Source organism: Larus michahellis, chromosome 19, assembly GCF_964199755.1.
Source record: "Larus michahellis chromosome 19, bLarMic1.1, whole genome shotgun sequence".
NCBI classification, from domain to species: Eukaryota; Metazoa; Chordata; class Aves; order Charadriiformes; family Laridae; genus Larus; species Larus michahellis.
In genome coordinates this window covers 7,114,513-7,132,055 of record NC_133914.1, presented here as the reverse complement: position 1 = coordinate 7,132,055, position 17,543 = coordinate 7,114,513, and the positions used below count along the sequence as shown (strand labels likewise).

Genomic DNA, 17,543 nt, shown 5'->3' with positions numbered 1-17,543 from the left:
CAGCTTGGGTGCTTCAAGGGAGCGGACATGAAGAGCAAAGCAGCTGGAGAGATGGTGGAAAGGATGGTTTGATCGCAGCATCCTGAATAAAAGCCTAACAGAAGCATGGTGTAAAGCAAGGTGAAGTGACGGAAGAGGCTGAATGGATTCACCTCTCAAAGGAAAAACTCAGAACAAAATAACAAAAGCAAGAGGGAAAGGGAAAGAAAATGAATCAGAAATAGCTCCGGGCTGGGAGGGAGAGAAAGAACTGGAGCCTGGATCTGCTGCATGTGTCTGACGAGAATTTGGCCTCAAATTCGGTATCACTTCCCCATGCTCCCATACGCCCAGTGATTACCAACACGTCGTTACCCAGAAATCGCCTGCCAGCTTTACCAACAGAGCCATCGTCCAGGCACTGCCCACCCCGAATCACCCGGCATCTGGGTCCCTTGTCTAGCACAGCACTTCTGGGTACGCGCACGTGCCGCAGCCCATGCAGCACCCGGTGCCTCCTCCCCACACCCATGCTCTGCCACGTCCTTGGGCAGCGCTGGTTTTTTGAGGCTGGTGCTCTTCTTGAGTAATTGAGAAGAGTAATTAACTCCCCCAGCTGTGTCATCTTCTGAGATTTGCAAGGACGGGAGCTACAGACAACGGACATTTTATATTGATGTCAAACTATAATCAAGAAACTGAACTTGACATCTTTACTGCAAGACTTGCTGCAACCAAAGATGGAGCGGAGATTTGTCAAACCCACCATGCCAGACTCCAATGAGAAGTTAAAGGGACCTGGGCACCTCTGGCACTTTTGAAAACTTTACCCAAACTCTCTTGGAAGAGAGACTTTTGCGTGTTCCTGCTAGACTTCACTTGCACACTCACTGAGGCAATGATGAAGGTCTCTTGCAAAGAATATCAGGTAGGAGTGAGGTTGTGGATCATTAATGACTAGATGTCCTGGAATGGAGGTCTTGAGAGAAAAAGTCTATTGATATGATATAGAAAATGTCGAAGCTACATGCAACTGCGAAGGATGAGAAAGTGCAGCGCAAACAGATCTTGAGAGCACTAGCACAAAAAGCCACCCGAAGACCGTCTCCAGGTGCTCAGTCAGGGATGTTTGCCTGTACCCAGGAGCCCCTGCTCTCGTTCTGGGGTGGTTTTGTTTATAAATCCCTGCCAGTGAAGCACTATTTCAGGATCGTTCCCTTTCAGAAGCACCTGTAGGATGGGGTGGATGCTGTGCTGTGGGTTGGCATGGGCAGCCAGTGCTCTCCACTGCGACGCAGCTGAACACGGGGCTGGTCCTCTGCTGAAAATAGCCAATTTAAGACTCCTTCATCCCCCTCCCTCCGACTCCTGGGGTTTTCCAGACCCTGGGAAGGCTTTCCCTTCCCCTTCACCAGCGCCCCCAAGAAGGCTTGTAAGTCAATAAACTAAGCAGAGGAGCTAGGAGCTGACTGTCTCTTACCTTTGGTTTTAAAAGCAAAGTTACAGTACTTGCAGACATATGGCCTGACGTCTGTGTGCGTGCGAATGTGTTTCTTCAGCATGCTGGGTTTCTTGCAGCGAATTCCACACTCCTCACATACATACTTCCCTCTTCCACGGCCTCGCACATACACATACTCTTCGTTTGATTTGTACCTATGAGCAACAGGTGTCATGATAAAAAAAAAAAAAAAAAAAAAAAGAAGATTCCCACCTCAAAAGTAGTCACAACTTTCCTGGATTAATTCAGCATGTTATTGACACCACCGGTCTCATTTACCATTCGCTAGCTCTGGGTAATTAGTCTAAATTCAAAATATCTTCAAAAGCTTTTGCCCAGATGCCTACTTCCTCTTCAGGAATATGTTCTCATGTCCTGCATCTGCTTCTCTGCACAGACAAATAACCCAAAGTCTGCGATCAACTCACAGGGTCACCCAAATGTCCTGATTTTCCACAAACACAAACTGAGGCACTTACGATAGTCTGAATAAGGCATTTAACAGTCCGGCCTGGCTACCTAAATCATCTCTCTCTCACCCTATGCTGTGTTTTAAAATATGCACAGTCTGTCACTGTGCTGTGTAAAGCACCGAGAAAATACATCCTAGCTAAACCTCTTGTGAAACAATCTTTCTCATCCTTCGGGACAACGGTAAAAACCATTTGAGAAGACTGATCCCACACTGCAAGTTGTGATCCCTGCACAGATTCCTGATACAGTGAGACACCCAGAATGGACACAAAGAGAAGAATACATCCATTTATTTAAAAAATAAATTGTGCTAACACTAAATGTAAACACACGGACTCCAGGCTTTTTTATCTTTGGTACAATATCATGACTTAGGTTTACCCAAGAGAATGAGATTGGTCATCCTTCCTTCACATTGTATATTCATCTATTTTCTGTCCACGCATTATTGCATAGAGAAGGTTACACGATGTGGGTTTGAAAAATATTTGTAAGAGTGAGACAAATCATTTAGCCTCCTGCCGTTTAGCAAATGGAGCCTGTAATTTCCTGTTCTTGCAGCACAAGAAGAATAAGGTAACACGAAATTGGTCCCCTCAGATTTTTAAGAGGCCAAATTTTCGAAGTGTGGTGCTTCTTGCAACTCTTTTTTTTCTATCCAGTATGAGTTATGTCTGGTCTTCAGAAATCTCCAAACATCCACCTTTGACAATCAGGCCTTCTAAAGCATCTTAATAGGGGGTCCAAAGACACACAACACCATCAGTCACCTTCTAGTATCTTCCCAATAAAGCCAATTCCAAACGAGAATGGTGAGATAAAAGCAGCCAAACTGAAGAGAAACTGAATAGAAACAGCAGCACTAGGGATTTGAGCACTTAAATAAATGAAGGTATAATAAGTCCTAAAAAAAAATAACGTATTTATAATGCAAAAAAAAAAAAAAGAGGATAATTTAAAACTGAGTAAAAAATACAGAAAGATCATGAATACAGCCCTGAACCGATGGGATGATAATGGCACGGTCTGCACAGGACCCATGAGTGTGGATTTCAAAGCAGGTGAATCACACGGCACGAACCCCTTGATCTCCCACCCAGGTAGAATGCACGTCGCCCTGGCTCAATTGCGTCTCATTCCCTTAGGAAGTGTAGAGGTAATTTCAATTCCATGTGGGTGTTTGGGGGACCTACCACACATGAAATTCAGAATAATCTTCCTGGGTGCCACCTGGTAGATGTGACTAAACCCTTCCTCTCCTGCCAAGTCCTGGTCTCTCTGCCTCACGGTCCTGTCTGTAAGGAGCAGGCTGAGCCACTTCTTTGCTTCATAGGAGAGATGTGAGCAGATGCTTAAAAGATGTTGAGGTGCTTGTGCATTAAGGTGATGAAGTCACAGATGTCCTATGCACGTTCAGACACGTGGAGAGAGAGGAAAAATGAGTGTCTACGTTGCCCTAGCCTAGCCTGAAATAGCAGTAGCAGCACCAGCATAACCAGGTCTTGGTGTCCGACAGCTACATGTGAGGGAACAGCTTCTATTTCTGTCCTTCAGTGTCAGCAGAAGTTCTCCAGACCATAAGCATGGTCATCTGGTAGCCCAGATACTCTGTTCTACCTCCTGTAACTGAAGCCACAGAAATGCCATCCACCCCATGTGTTTCTCCCCATCAAGAAAAAAAACCCCAAACCAAAAACCCTTCACCACAAGGTTCTCATTATTTGGCCAGAGGGGACCGAGCTGGTGTCTGAAGAGCACACGCTGCCTGCCAGCCTCCACCCCAGTACGTCCAGCTATCTCCATTTAACCATACAGATACCAGGGTACACCTAATTAATTGTTAGGGATGGCCAATGTCCCTTCTTCATTCGGTCTGTGACTTAACACTAAAGCAGCAAAAAGAGCAAAAGAAAGCCTGGAATCTTGATTTCTCTTCTTCTGTTCAAATACATATTTGAGGCTTCCTTCTTGCCCTCCTTTCTTTGTCATTATGCTGGTAATCACCTTGCCATTTAAAAAAATGAAATTGCTCCTTTACCAGCCTTGTACTTGCACTACCCTTAATTACACTCTCACATGGAAATCTCTAAGCAAGTGCTTTGTGTCCAACAGTCCCTTCGTCAGCCTCATTAAAGCTATCGGGGCTGGCTTTTCCTGGATAAAAAGGAACACGTGATTTAATCTGAAATTAGACATTGCAGTTTATCTGACACTCTGTGAGACCGAGCTGTCCTTCAACACAGATATTTTTCTGCAGCTCCCTGAGACCATGTGTAAAACACACAGGGAGAGGAGAGAAACAGAAAAAAGAAAGGTAAGCTAAGGAAATACTAAATCAAACAAGAAGAAGAAAGCAAGGGAGGTGATACTGCCATAACACAGAGAAGGCTGCTGCAAATGCCATCTGTCTACATTGAAGGCCATAACATATTTATGGAGATAATTACTTCAGTATGACGCTGGTTTCTCTGTGATCTAATACGCTCATATGATTTGCATCAGAAAGACAAATCAATGACAGCTCGCTTCACATGAAGATTTACCCTGGACAAAGGATCTTCCTGCTCCGTAACGTTTGCCGTAACCAGATCTCACTAATATCCACAGTTGGAGGTTGTGTCAGCAAATCTGGGAGTCTCTTCCAGAGCACTGTGGAATTCATGATCCTGTAGTTAGCAGCTTACACCCCCTACAGTGTCACAGCTCCCACCTAATACTGAGATCATCTGAAACCCAGGAGGCTAACTGGCCATTGTGAGCTCTAAGGCTAATTTAGGAAATAGTTATTTCAAAAAGACCCACAAAAAGACAAAAATTCAGTTATTTGATGCACTTTTTGAAAGGTCATTTGCTGTGCTCTGCTAGCAAATGTGCGTCTGTCGAATTTTGTGGAACCACTACAAACGCTTTTCAGAGCAAGAGGAACTGGCACAGCCACGGCAGTACCATAGGCAGTACCACATTCAGAGGCTTGATGGCCCCAAAACAGGCCATCACTGTCAGGAGTCACAAGAAACCCAACAACAGGAAAACATGGACCTGGAGAAAGCTTTACCTCAGCTCTTTTCCTTAAACTTAGTTGAAACCTAAAACCATGAAGGACTTACTCCTTTGCAGGCTTTAGGAGGCTTAGTTCTTAATATTCACTGTTACAAATATCCGACTCTCCTTTTTAGCCACAGACACTTTTTTTTTTGTTTTGTTTTCCTGAGCGCTGTGAACCGCATCCAAAATCTTCATGTGGCTGAAAACCACATGATAAAACCTTGGAGAGCAGAGGAGGAAGGAAGTTTGGTGGTTCACAGGCAGGAAGGGAGAGCAGGTTTCTGGGGGACTCGTTGCTTCACTATGAGACACAGTTGGGCTGAATCACCCTTTCCCTCCTGCTTTCTACAACTGCCAGGAATTTACCTTGCCCTGCAGAGTCTTTGCCGACGTGACCTTGGCGGTCGCAGCCTCAGCACAGCAGCTGCACTTACATTATTGGCAAGTCACACGTAGGCAGCCTGATTTTGTGAGTTTCCAGACTTTGGAAGCTGGGTAAGGGTAAAGAACACCCCTGGTTCATTTTGCAGCGACTGAATAAGCAAGACTGAACAGATAGATCCTTGACCGGTTTTGCCATTCGTTAAACTCACTTGTTTGCTTTTTGGATTTCTGGTACGTAGGAACAGGAATCAGATATCAGACCCCTTTCCTGAGCTGCTGCATTTAGTTCACAGTCAAGTGAACTGAGTAGCTCCAGTTGCTGCCTTTGGTGTAACTCTTCTGGTGTTATTGATGGCCCATCTCATCTGTCATCAGGCTGCCCACGCACCCGGCTTGGCTGAATCCTTCAGAATTCCCTGAAGTTAACGCCAGTCTGCCCTGGTATTGACTAATCTAATTTATGTTTTATGCCACCTGAAAAAATTTGCCAGGTTGCTGATAAATGCATAACTATTATAATGACGCTAATTACTAGTAAGTTTATTGCCTTTCTCACAGCTCCTGGCTAGATGGTTAGACCGCTTCTTCCATGTTGCCCCCCTGCAACACGCACTCTGAAACTGCCCGGGCAGCAGAAGTCCTCAGCCTTGGCCATCGCACACCCCAGGGAAACACAGGGTGGGAGACCCTGTAAGACGGCAGCCTACGTTAAGGATCGCCACGCACGGAGGTGTGTCCTGAAGGCCAGACAGTTGCTATGAAATCTCCCTTAACTCAAGCCAAGCTACAGCAGAACAAACAGAAGGATTTTATTTTTTTTTTACAAAATCCAGACCAGACAATGTCATTTCCAGGTTTCTAAAAGCATCATAAAACCTTCTAATATCCCAATTTACCAGACAGGGGATATTGCACCAAGACAAACAATGAACTTCCGAAGAATGATACAGCAAGACAGAGAAAGAGCTGGGTATGGAGATGGGAGGACCTGGCACAGAAATCCTCCTTTTCCTGTCTCAAATAATAGATCTTTTGCAAACAGCACTTGCCAGTCTCTGGTGAAACTGCAGAAGACAAGACTCTGAGCTGAATGAGACACTGCCACCCAGACTGGACCTATGCAAAGACGACTGGTATGAAGGTGTTACTATGAACATCATCTTGCCCTTGAATTACATATAAGCAGCTCAAAAAAGATTTAACACTGGAAGGATTACACTATCAAAGACGACCACTTCACAGGCAGCAAACCTAGGGCTCCTTCTGCTTGGTAAAACATTGGGGCAGGATCTTCTGCCACAGGTACAACACGGTGCCGGACGTAATGAGATCCTCGTTTGGAGTGGATACTAATTCAGATAACAAACGAGGATCGATACAAACATAAATAGCTGTCTTGGACTGGTGGGGAATCCCACGGAGGCTGAGGGATATTAAATCTTCCCTTAATCAGCAACACGTGCTGCTGGCACGGGGAGGGCGGCTGGGCAGCCCCTGCTCCCATCGCCACGTGCTGCAGTGTCTCCAGGGCACAGGGCTCTCTGCTGACGCAGAGGAGCTGGATGGATGTGCCCTATCAAGAGCCCTCCCCCTTACAGGTGATCGTGGACAGCAGATTAAAATCTTACAAACACCGCTCCCTCTCAGGACTACCGCTGTGATCGGCTTCCTCACGCGTTTCAAGTCCACGGCTGCTGGCGGTTGCAGGATGGAAGGGCAGAGAGACACCACAACAAACTTGCCAATCACAGACACTCGGTGTCTAATTCGAAAACCTGCAGCTTTGATTATGTCTCTTCTGCACAAGAAGCATCCAGAATCTCATGGAAAACCAGCACATCTCATCTCTGAGTTTCTGTGGCCACTCCAAGTTTGTTCATATATATATGGAGGAAAGAAGTGGCATCTCTGAGAAAAAGTGGCATCTGATGGCTTCTATAATTTGTGTTTTTAAAATAAAGTAAGATGTGGATAAATGGGATCCATTCATGCAGAACAAGGATTGTCAAGAGAGAGTACGGACTGGCGGGTAAAGCAATGGATGAGGAAGAATCATAGAATCATAGACCCATAGAATCATTTAGGTTGGAAAAGACCTTTAAGATCATCAAGTCCAACCGTTAACCCAGCACTGCCAACTCCATCACTGACCCATGTCCCTCAGCACCACGTCTGCCCGGCTTTTAAATACCTCCAGGGATGGCGACTCCACCACTTCCCTGGGCAGCCTGTTCCAATGCTTGACAGCCCTTTCAGTGAAGAAATTTCTCCTCATATCCCATCTAAGTAGGAGACAGGAACAAAATGAGATACCTTCAGATGCAGAACAGGGTAGCTGGACTGGCTAAGAGTCATCGTCATCTCCAGCTACCGCAAGTTTAAAAAAGGAAACACTGCTGACACTTAGCTATGAGTTTCCCATATTTTGGGATGAACTTCCTTTCCTTCACAGCAGACATGGGCTAAATTCACACTGTTACTGGATACTAACACTAAAGAAGGCAAACTTACAGATTAACCTACACTATCATCCACAGTAACTGAATAAATATAATTAAAAGTGGTGCTCGGATTTTCAGGGCTAGGTCTCAGGCGTGCTTCAGGCCTTTGCAGAAGAAGAACCCACCCGAACAAGCAAACCAAAGCCAGGATTTACTGCTTTCCCTTCATGGACCACTTTCCGTTGAGACTAGCAACTGCAGAAGTGTCTCCTGGACTCTGGAAGTCACCCTGGTGAGAATATGAGCCCACCTGCGTGGAAAAAGGCATGATGTAAATAAACACAGTTGTGGGCTTCTCCTGTCCTTCCTCTCCAGCCCTGTCACACACAGAGGATGCCAGTGGGGCTTGGGGGACCTGCTGAAAAGTGAAGGACTTGTCAGGTGGGCAGGAGCAAGGAGACGTTCCTCGATTTTCACACGTGCTCTGGCCAATGCCTTGGCAGTGTGACAGCCCGCCAGCATTGGCACCGAAGAGCCACTGAAAGGGGCCATTACATCTCTGCATAAAGTGACCAGGATCACGTCCTGTCACGGGTAGCTGTGCGTTAAAACTCGCCTGTATTCTTTTTTTTACATAGAGATGACAGTGAGGATCATCTCTAAAACCAAGCCCTTTGTGAAGATTCCATGCCAAACCCAGAAGAGGAACTTTTGTTCCAAGCCCAGAGCTGCTTTCCAGGCCCTAGGCTGTGTAAAACTTCTCATCACCAAGAAATGAATATTGGTAGAAATACATAGGTCAGTAACTCATTTTTGTAGATTTAATTTTACTACATAAAGTGGGAACCTCTTCACGAAGAACACATTTTTGTGATCTTCTCTGTGCTACCAGTTCTGGACTTGCTGACATTTTGTATGTATGTCCCATCCACATACAGAGCTGCACACCAACTATTTGACAGTTATCAGGGAACATCTTTATGAAATAGTTGGAAAGCATTGAAGAAGAATGCATTATTCACAGATGGAAACCCCATTTGCCTATGTCAGGAGAGGTACCAGTCAAGGACATCCTGTTGCTGTTTTTAAAAGTCTAACAGAACTGAGTAATCTTGCTCAGAGAAGCGAAGGGGTAAAGTTACGTGAGCATCAAATATTCCTGTATCAAGCCACATCAAAAGCGGATCGTATTTTTCAAAGAAACCCTTTAAAGCATTTTGCACAGGAACGTCTTTAGCCTTGCCGAAGTGCAGCACCTCAAAGGGGAAGATGTTGCTTATGATCATCCAGACTGTTTAGGTAAAAAGAGGTGATAATCAAAGAACCACCAGGTGTCTTGCGTGTAAACCCTCTCTGTGGTGCGTGCCATGAGGTCAGCCATCGGCTGGGGGAAATGCACACCACTCGTACAGCCACTAGCACACGTAAAGCCCAGGACAGCGTGTCTGCGTGGAAACCAGCACTCCTTGGCACCACCGGTGTCCCACAGAGCGAAACGGCCCCTTGGCTTGCCAGCCACGCTGATCACTACAACTGCAAAATGCACGTCAAATCAGCAAGGAACCCTAAAGGTAACTTCAAGAATAAACACATCCCGGTCATTTCCTCTGTGCGGGAAACTAAGGATAGATAGTTATGGCACTGCAAAAAAAAATGACGATCACACAGGACAGCTCAGGCCTAAGTTATCCTTTCTGCTTTTTATAATATCCCTGGTGGGTCCTCACAGCTCGGATTTTACCTAAGGCAATTTTCCACATTTCTTTGAATGGGAAACAATGAAGTGGGTGTATCCCCGCAGCGTGCTCCCTGTGATCACTGCTCTGTCAGCACGACCTTGGTGGCACTGGGGCTGCGTGGGACATGCCAGCTGCTTCAGAAGTGATGCTAGCACCATGGGTGGTCAAGGCACTGTCCAAAAGCAGATCAGTGATTCTCCAGCCTCCCTCCAAAAAAATGAACACTGGCAGAGCACATATATCATGGAAAAGACACCACAGGAGTTGCTTCCTATAGCCCTGCCCTGTGACAGGGCAGCCAGACCACCAAGATGTGGGGAGGTTGGTGTGGAAACATCAAGTTGAAGGAAATGTCTCTTGATGGGATCACATATGGGTCACTGCATACAGGTTTTTGTGTTTCAAAATTCAAATGGTGCCCACAAACCAGAAAAAAATGGGAGGGAAAAAACATCTCCAGTGAAGGAGGTGGATGCAAAGATGAGTTTGGGAGGAAAGCATACAAAAAGTTAATGATTCAATCATCATACTGAACTGTAGACAACCAAAGGTCTACAGGCTAACGGTCTGGAAAGATGTATATGATGGGCAGGATGAAGAGACATTTCTTATTGACAGTTATCCAAAGAACTACAGAGTGAAACCAAGAAGTGGAAAATTTAAGCTAAATACAAAGAAAGACGGGCAATGTCTTCAAGTTTACCCTGCACAAAAGTGTGGCACGGATTTAAGCAGTGTGTTAAGCGGATTTAACACCTCCTGCATGTTCAGCCTTTCACTGCACCTTTCACTGGACACAGTTTCTTGCTGTAAATTCACTGGAAGGACTGAAAAAAATGTTGACACCTCTGTAACACACACAGAGAGGTCTCCAGAGGTAGACCAACAGCCAGAGTGAAAGAAATGCAGAAAATATGCATAAACAACCCAAATCCACACAGGAAGCTTTTACTAGCATAAAAACACAGGCCAGAGAATGACATTTAATGGCATTTCTCCATCAGAAAAAGCAAACCCTTTTGCCAGTAGAGCCTGTTTTGATTGAAGAAGTGTCATGGGCTACAGGGACAAGAGGATCTGCGACCACATGAGTTGGTCTGCACCAGGAGGACTGCTCCTGCTGCGTCTGATCCCTGACCCTGATGCTGGCCCTTGAGCAGTGTAGGGTGTCCAAGACAGACCATGGGACGTCCTTCAATTAAATTAATCCAACACAGAGCAAGCATAATACCAGCAAACATTGTATATGGACGTAAAACTGCAGAAACAGTGAAGTGTTATATTACTTCTCTGTTATGCTTGAGTGAAAGCTTGATTCAATTTTGGGTTGTGGCATCGGACCTCTTCTAGTCTATTAAAAGTAAAATTACAGTTACACTCATTATGGCTCTGTCTGCTGCTATACAACTTCAGCCACTCTACACTTTAATCATTTAATTATCATTGCAAACCGCTATAAAAACACATCTATTTCATAAAAAAAAAAAAATCAATGTAAATAGTACTTTGCTGCTCTATCCAAGCTGGAAAGCCAGGTTTGATTACTCAAATGCAATCAGGGATGAAACCAGACTGAAAAAATGAAAGTACATTCACTGCAAGGTGAAACGTGCGTGCATTGTCCCTGCCAGGTGGTCAGCGTTAGCCACCTAAGCATGAAGAGATGTGGAATTATATTGATTGTGTGCACAGGCTAATTAGTCCCTTCTGGGCTTCCCTTCCCTTAAATCCAATTGCGAGAGCAGAGAGGTAACGCAAAAACTTCCACAGTCTCTCACTTCTTGTTTAATGATTGGGCCATGTGTCCCTGTCCTCAGACGATGCCACGCAAAAGTCAGAGAGTTATTGCAGAGCACATGCCGTCTAAACAGCTCATCCCACCACCACAGTGGCATAAACAGCAAAGAAAAAGGGAAGTAATTGGCTGGTGTGGTGTTTTGTAATGACAGGGACATGATGGCAGCAACACAAAACATCACGTTGGCCTTCCCCATCTATGTGCCCGTTTCCAAAGATTTCCCTGGATGTTATTAGAATAAATTAATACTGCACGACTTCTAATGCAAGACTGGGCTTTTTTTTCCCAGCACCAGCCAGACAGGTTAGGTGATGATACGAAAGTCCACACGGGTAAGCAAGCACACTGTTCCCAGGGCACTGCTCCAACACCACCTTTCCCTTCTGAAGATCAAATACAAATAGAATAAAATACCAGATTAAAAAAAAACACAAAACAAACCAGACAAAAAAACAACCACCAAGAACTCATACAGCTGAGTCATAAAATATTCATAGAGAAAGTCTAACATGGAAATCCCCATAGATGACCTGTCTCAATCCCATTTCTTCCTCCTCTGGCTCCATCAGAATTGATTAAACAATTTCCGGAGAATCTGACATTAATGACTCCAGCTGACTCAAAGTGGCTCTCGCCTGACACAGGTACTCCTTGTTCTCAGAACAGCTCTTTCCGCAACTATTTTCCTAAGCGCTATGAATGATTCTGGATGCCGTTGCTGTTTTAATTACAGGCTGCCTTCTTGGCCTCCTGTTGCCTCTCATGTCAAGGAGGAAGGGCTGTGTTTAACAGCCTTGTTCCAGTGCGTTATTTCTCAGTCGTAACTGCGCTCCCGGCAGTACCTATATTATTGGAGGCGCGTTAGGGTCTGTAACACTTGTTAGTCCTAAGCAGATCATCAAATTCTTGAAGAAAGTGTTTTAGGTTGAGGTCAGTTACAACTCAAGAATTATTTCGAAATGTACTGAGGATGTTGAACGGAAATATCCAACGTAAGAAACAAGCGCCTACATCAATGCGTTCTTCCCACTACTCTTGTTCCATGGTCGTTAGCTCCAGGACACATCCCCCCTCTCTGTTTTGAAGCTTCTACCAATGTACTCTTGAGTTTATCTTAACACAGTTACAAACATTCGAAGAAATTATCATTAAGAGGATTTGGCTTCTGAGATGCACAAACATAAATGCATTTTGTTGGCGCATTTCAGTGTGCCTGTGTAAAGAACCACCGTTTTTAACAAAAGCGTGCTTTTAGGGTACACACAACGCCCCGCTGTGCAGGTTGGATACCATCACATGTCTACCTCCACATTTATTTCAAGCAGCTTTTTTTCTACACCATTTACTGAAAGGCTGATGCTATTGATTATCATTTTTTACATTTGCTGACTTTTTTTTTATTTGAGAAGCAGAGTTTTCAGTAGCCCAGCAGAAATCCAGTCCTTTTCAAAGTCAAGTCTATTCCTTACAGTAATCTTAATTTGAGCCGGTTATTACTGACATGGGTAAATACCATCAACACTTCAGTCTCTAATTAGTCCATTTATTAACTGCTGAAATGCAACACTACAGAATTAAGTAGATCTGTGATGTAACAGTCAGTGGAGTCTCTCAATAGCCATATTCTGGCAAAAAACAAAATCTGCTTTCTGGAGTGACATTTTCCTGTGACTCAAAGTTTATTCCATTTGTGGATGAATTTTCTCTGGTTTTCAACCCCCTCCTGGTCCGACTGGGATATACAGAGGGTGCTCAACACCTCTGGGCCTGATGCATGGGCTGGTCTGGAAGATTTAATTTTTGAGGACTTCTTCCTAAAGGTGCCTGTTTCCTGGACACAGTTGTCTCCTCCTCGAGCTCTCTGCCTGGTGCCTGTCCATTCTGAGGGCTTCACGGCGCTCTGCTGCCTCCTTTTTTGACCCAGGTTTAGTTTTTGCCCGACACCATGTCGGGCCGCACAGAGGAGTGCTGTTATCAGACTGGCCCCGGTTACCTAACATGATTCAAGGTGAAAAAAGCTTAATATTCCCGCCAGGGGCCAAGGTGAGTAACCATTGACTCCAGTGACTATGTTACAGAAATGCATTTTCTCTTCTGTCACTACATCTGACACAAGCCTTCTTGTTCTCCATCCTATTAGAAATGAATAAATATCCCGTTTACAACTTACACCTCAAAAGAACACAACGGTGGATCTCGGGGACAGGGAGAGAAAAAAATCACCGCTGCCCCTGTATGCTCTCCATTCCTACATGGCTTAATTTTAAATTATTAAAAAGTGGAATTTCACCATTTCACTTCAGAAACAAGCTCAACTAACACTTAACAGAAGGCTGGGTTGGAAATGTTTTCTAGTATTCTGTCCAAAATTATATTTACGTTGTTTCATCCAATTATTGTTTAATCTTCTGCAAGTAATGCCTCTGCTTTTGGAGATCACTGACCCACAAATGGAACTGTCCCATCCACCATCACTGGAATTACTGGTAGGCAGGCGGGGAAAAAAAAGAGCCATCTACTGCCTTTTACAATAAATCCGTAGTGTAGCAGCCAATTTTGTAAGGTCTTTAACATGTTTTATGCTCGGCCTGAACACTAATTGCTTTTGTGGTGAGACTTATAAAGCTGACACCTAACGAGGCTGTCTGTTTCTTTGTTAAAAAGTAAAAATAGAAATCAAAAAAGCCAAAGCCATGCTGCACATTTTTTAGACTAAAACACTGTTGTGTTAAAAAAGCCAAATTTCTGCGCATAACGAAAAACAGTAATTAAGACGAACACCACACAAGGGAAATTTAACTGCATTGTTCTGCTACTGCTCTGGAGTGAGGCGCTCGCAGCCCGGCTCCCCTGTGTCCCCATCCTCCTGTGATCATTGGATCATGCTGGAGCGAGCGCAGAGGAGGGCAACGAAGCTGGTGAAGGGCCTGGAGAATAAATCTGATGAGGAGCGATTGAAGGAGCTGGGACTGTTCAGTTTGAGGAAGAGGAGGCTGAGGGGAGACCTCATCGCTCTCTACAACTACTTGAAAGGACATTGTAGAGAGGTTGGTGCTGGTCTCTTCTCACAGGTCATTAGCGATAGAACAAGAGGGAATGGGTTCAAGCTGCAGCAGGGGAGGTTTAGGCTGGACATTAGGAAAAAATTCTTCCCAGAAAGAGTGGTCAGACACTGGAATAGGCTGCCCAGGGAGGTGGTGGAGTCACCATTCCCGAATGTGTTTAAGACTCGTTTGGATGTGGTGTTGGGGGATATGGTGTAGGGGAGAACTTTGTACAGTGGGGTTGGTGGTTGGACACGATGATCCCAAGGGTCTTTTCCAACCTGAATGATCCTATGATTCTATGATTCTATTCTATGATTTACTGCTCTGCAGTGGGAGTGCAAAGGGGGGGCACAGTGCTGCCGGAGCTGAATGGGGCATTTGAAAATCACTTTACGCTTCACTAGGGGGGACAAGAAGCAGCAAAGAAACCGAGACTAAGATAAAGTACATCCATTGTTAATTCATTGTTCCTAAACTTATTTCATGTACTAGAAACAACCTGCTTGCCAACATTACTGCAGACCTACGGGCTGCAACGTGAACAGAGCAAATAAACGGCAAAGAATATCTCAGTAATAAAAAGGAACACTCAGGAGTTAAAAGAATGGAACAAACCCAACTTAGGTGCCTATGGCTTTTCAGCCTTAATTTCAAACCTTTCACCAAAATGGTGCCAGAGATCATTTCATGTGGATCACTAAGGTGAACACAGCCTGACCAAGCGTTTCTGCACGGGTGCGAAGGACTGGCCAGGCCACTTGCCTGTGCTACTGGAGCTTTGTGCAAGTAAGTCCATCAGCCCTACCCCAATCTGGACTGATTTAATCACTCTGGACATGAGGCATTTCTGTACAGGGTTTCATTTCATGGCTTAGACAAATCTCGGAGATGTGAACTGCCGTTATCAAGCCTGAGCATCAGTCTTGCCTCAGGACTAAAGTGTCTTGACTCCATCCATGGCTCATGCACTATTTCTAATTTCCATTTCTAATACCAATAAAAAAATCTCTGTATAAATAAATCCTAGAATAAAATAAAATAAATTAGGAAATACTGCATATAAGTTTGTCCTCTTAACCATAAGTCTTTCAGGTCTGACTACATCTCAAAAGATGATCTTTTAGATTTTGTTGTTAATGTTGACCGGCTTTGGAAGTGATGTGATATGACATTTCCAATTTTTTATTATTTTTTTAACATCAACAAAAGAATTTTGTTATGAACATTTCTAATGGCTCAAATGGGCAATGAAGAGCATTTTGGCCTTCATTAGAGTAGACGAGACATGAACTGCAGTCAGAGCTACAGAACCTGGTATTTTAATAGTATCAGCAACTTGAAGACACCTCCACTGGCCAAGCGCCCCTGTTCATTGCTAGCATCCTTGGTGCTGATGGCAAAGGATGTCCTGTCTTATAGGATCCCTGTGTTTCCTTACTGTTTGTCCAGGCCACCTACTGAAATCCCCTGAGAACTGCAAGTGAGTAAAAAAAAAAATTGCAGACATTCTTATTTGAGTAAAACTTGTATTTCACAAGATGAAGAAAAAGTATTTTCTGGTGCAGCTGACTCACTCGAGCAAATTTCCAAAGCTCCCTGCGAGTAGTGGAGATGCTACTCCTTTCTCTCAGAGAAGGCTGCAATGTAATACAGGGATCACTGGTTACTTCCAGCTTCCCTTTAGTATTCAGCCAACTTAGTATGTTAATCATGTTATTATTAAGATGTGCACAGACAGAATAAGAAGAACTGATTCTCCTGTACAAATGAGCCACAAAAATGGCTCTGACTAAACCCATTCACTGATGGATGTCCCCTTTGTCACATCTGTTTTCCTCTTGTTGTCTCACGGGGCTTCAGCCCGTCTTCCTTATGTGTAAGCTTGTTCCTGAAAGACTTTGGCAAGGATGCTTTTACAGTGACCTCCTACATCTTCATTCCTACTGCTCAGCCAGTGATAGATTTTGGGAGCATCACAGGAGGAATCCGTAAGAACAACAGGAATGGTGAAAGAAAACTTCCTCTCAAGCTCCTCCGCCTCCACCATCACACGCTGGAGAAGTTCTCCTCGGGGAACACAGGCTCCCTCTCTAGCTTGTATGAAGAAGCTACAGCGCTCAGCTCCCAATGTAGGTGTATGGGGGCTTGGGAGGAGGGTGCTGTTCAGGAACTGTTTTTATCCCCATCCTTTTGTTACTTAGTGATAGAAACCCAAACATTTTTTCTCCTCCAAGTGTAGAAGGCTTCCAGCAGCTCCAGCAAGAGTCCTGCAGGGAATATTGAATTTCATTCACTTCTTCACCAGCGACATGAACACCCATCCATAAACTGTTGGCACAATAAAAACTGAATGTCTAAGACCGCCTGCCATTAACAATAACCCAAACCCCATCCAAGTGGTGGCCTGGTTACGCTTTGAAATAACAGGAAGTGCCTTGATTTCAAAGAATCTTGGAACCTGATATCCTGCACATTATGGAATAACTTCTTCAAGACAAACGCTTGATTTCCAAATGCCTTCACAAGACAGCCCAGACAACCCTACTGCCAATCCCATGTGAAACTTCAGCAGAAGCCAGGGGAGCCACTTGGAAGCAGCCAGGCGTATTTTGCAGGAGAAATGGTCCCCTTTGGAGTCTCAAACCCTTCAGCAAGACTCAGGCGAGGCAGCACTATGGATGGGACTGGCATCATCAGACAAGTCCTTCAAGGTTTCTTGCAATGTACGTTTCCCTGGGCTAACCTGCGGCTCACCTCAAGATGTGGGAGCCCCTCTCCTTCCTAGCAGGATCCTGGGGTTTCCTGCCAGCTCACTCTCCTGAGTTACGCACCTTGGATCTTGCCGGTCGCCGGCTGCTGGAAGGTGGAGGGGAGTAGACCGGTTCCACTGAGTCTGACACTTCCCTAAGTCGGGTCCAGCTCCCCAGTGAAAGCTCTTAGTAAGTCATAACAATATATAATAGTAATAGACTAGATTTATTTCTATAGCATGGAAGCCAAAAAGCCTCTGGCTATATTGAAACGTAGCAAAAAAAAGCAAGTCCAGCTGCCTGGTCCCTTTTTTCCCCAAAAGTAACAAATCTGTATACAAAAGCATAGGAAAGACAATCTGAGAACCACTAGTAAAAAAAATAC

General features: G+C 44.7%; 1 protein-coding gene across 8 annotated transcripts in view; it reads right to left on the bottom strand.

Annotated features, from left to right (window-relative positions):
- Positions 1–17,543, bottom strand: part of HIVEP3 (HIVEP zinc finger 3) — a 324,947-nt gene that overhangs the window by 25,789 nt on the left and 281,615 nt on the right. For all 8 annotated transcript variants that reach the window (XM_074563334.1, XM_074563333.1, XM_074563335.1 and 5 more), the window contains one exon: positions 1,460–1,635. In XM_074563334.1, coding sequence (XP_074419435.1) covers positions 1,460–1,635 — 176 coding nt within the window. The remainder of the gene's footprint in view (positions 1–1,459; positions 1,636–17,543) is intronic.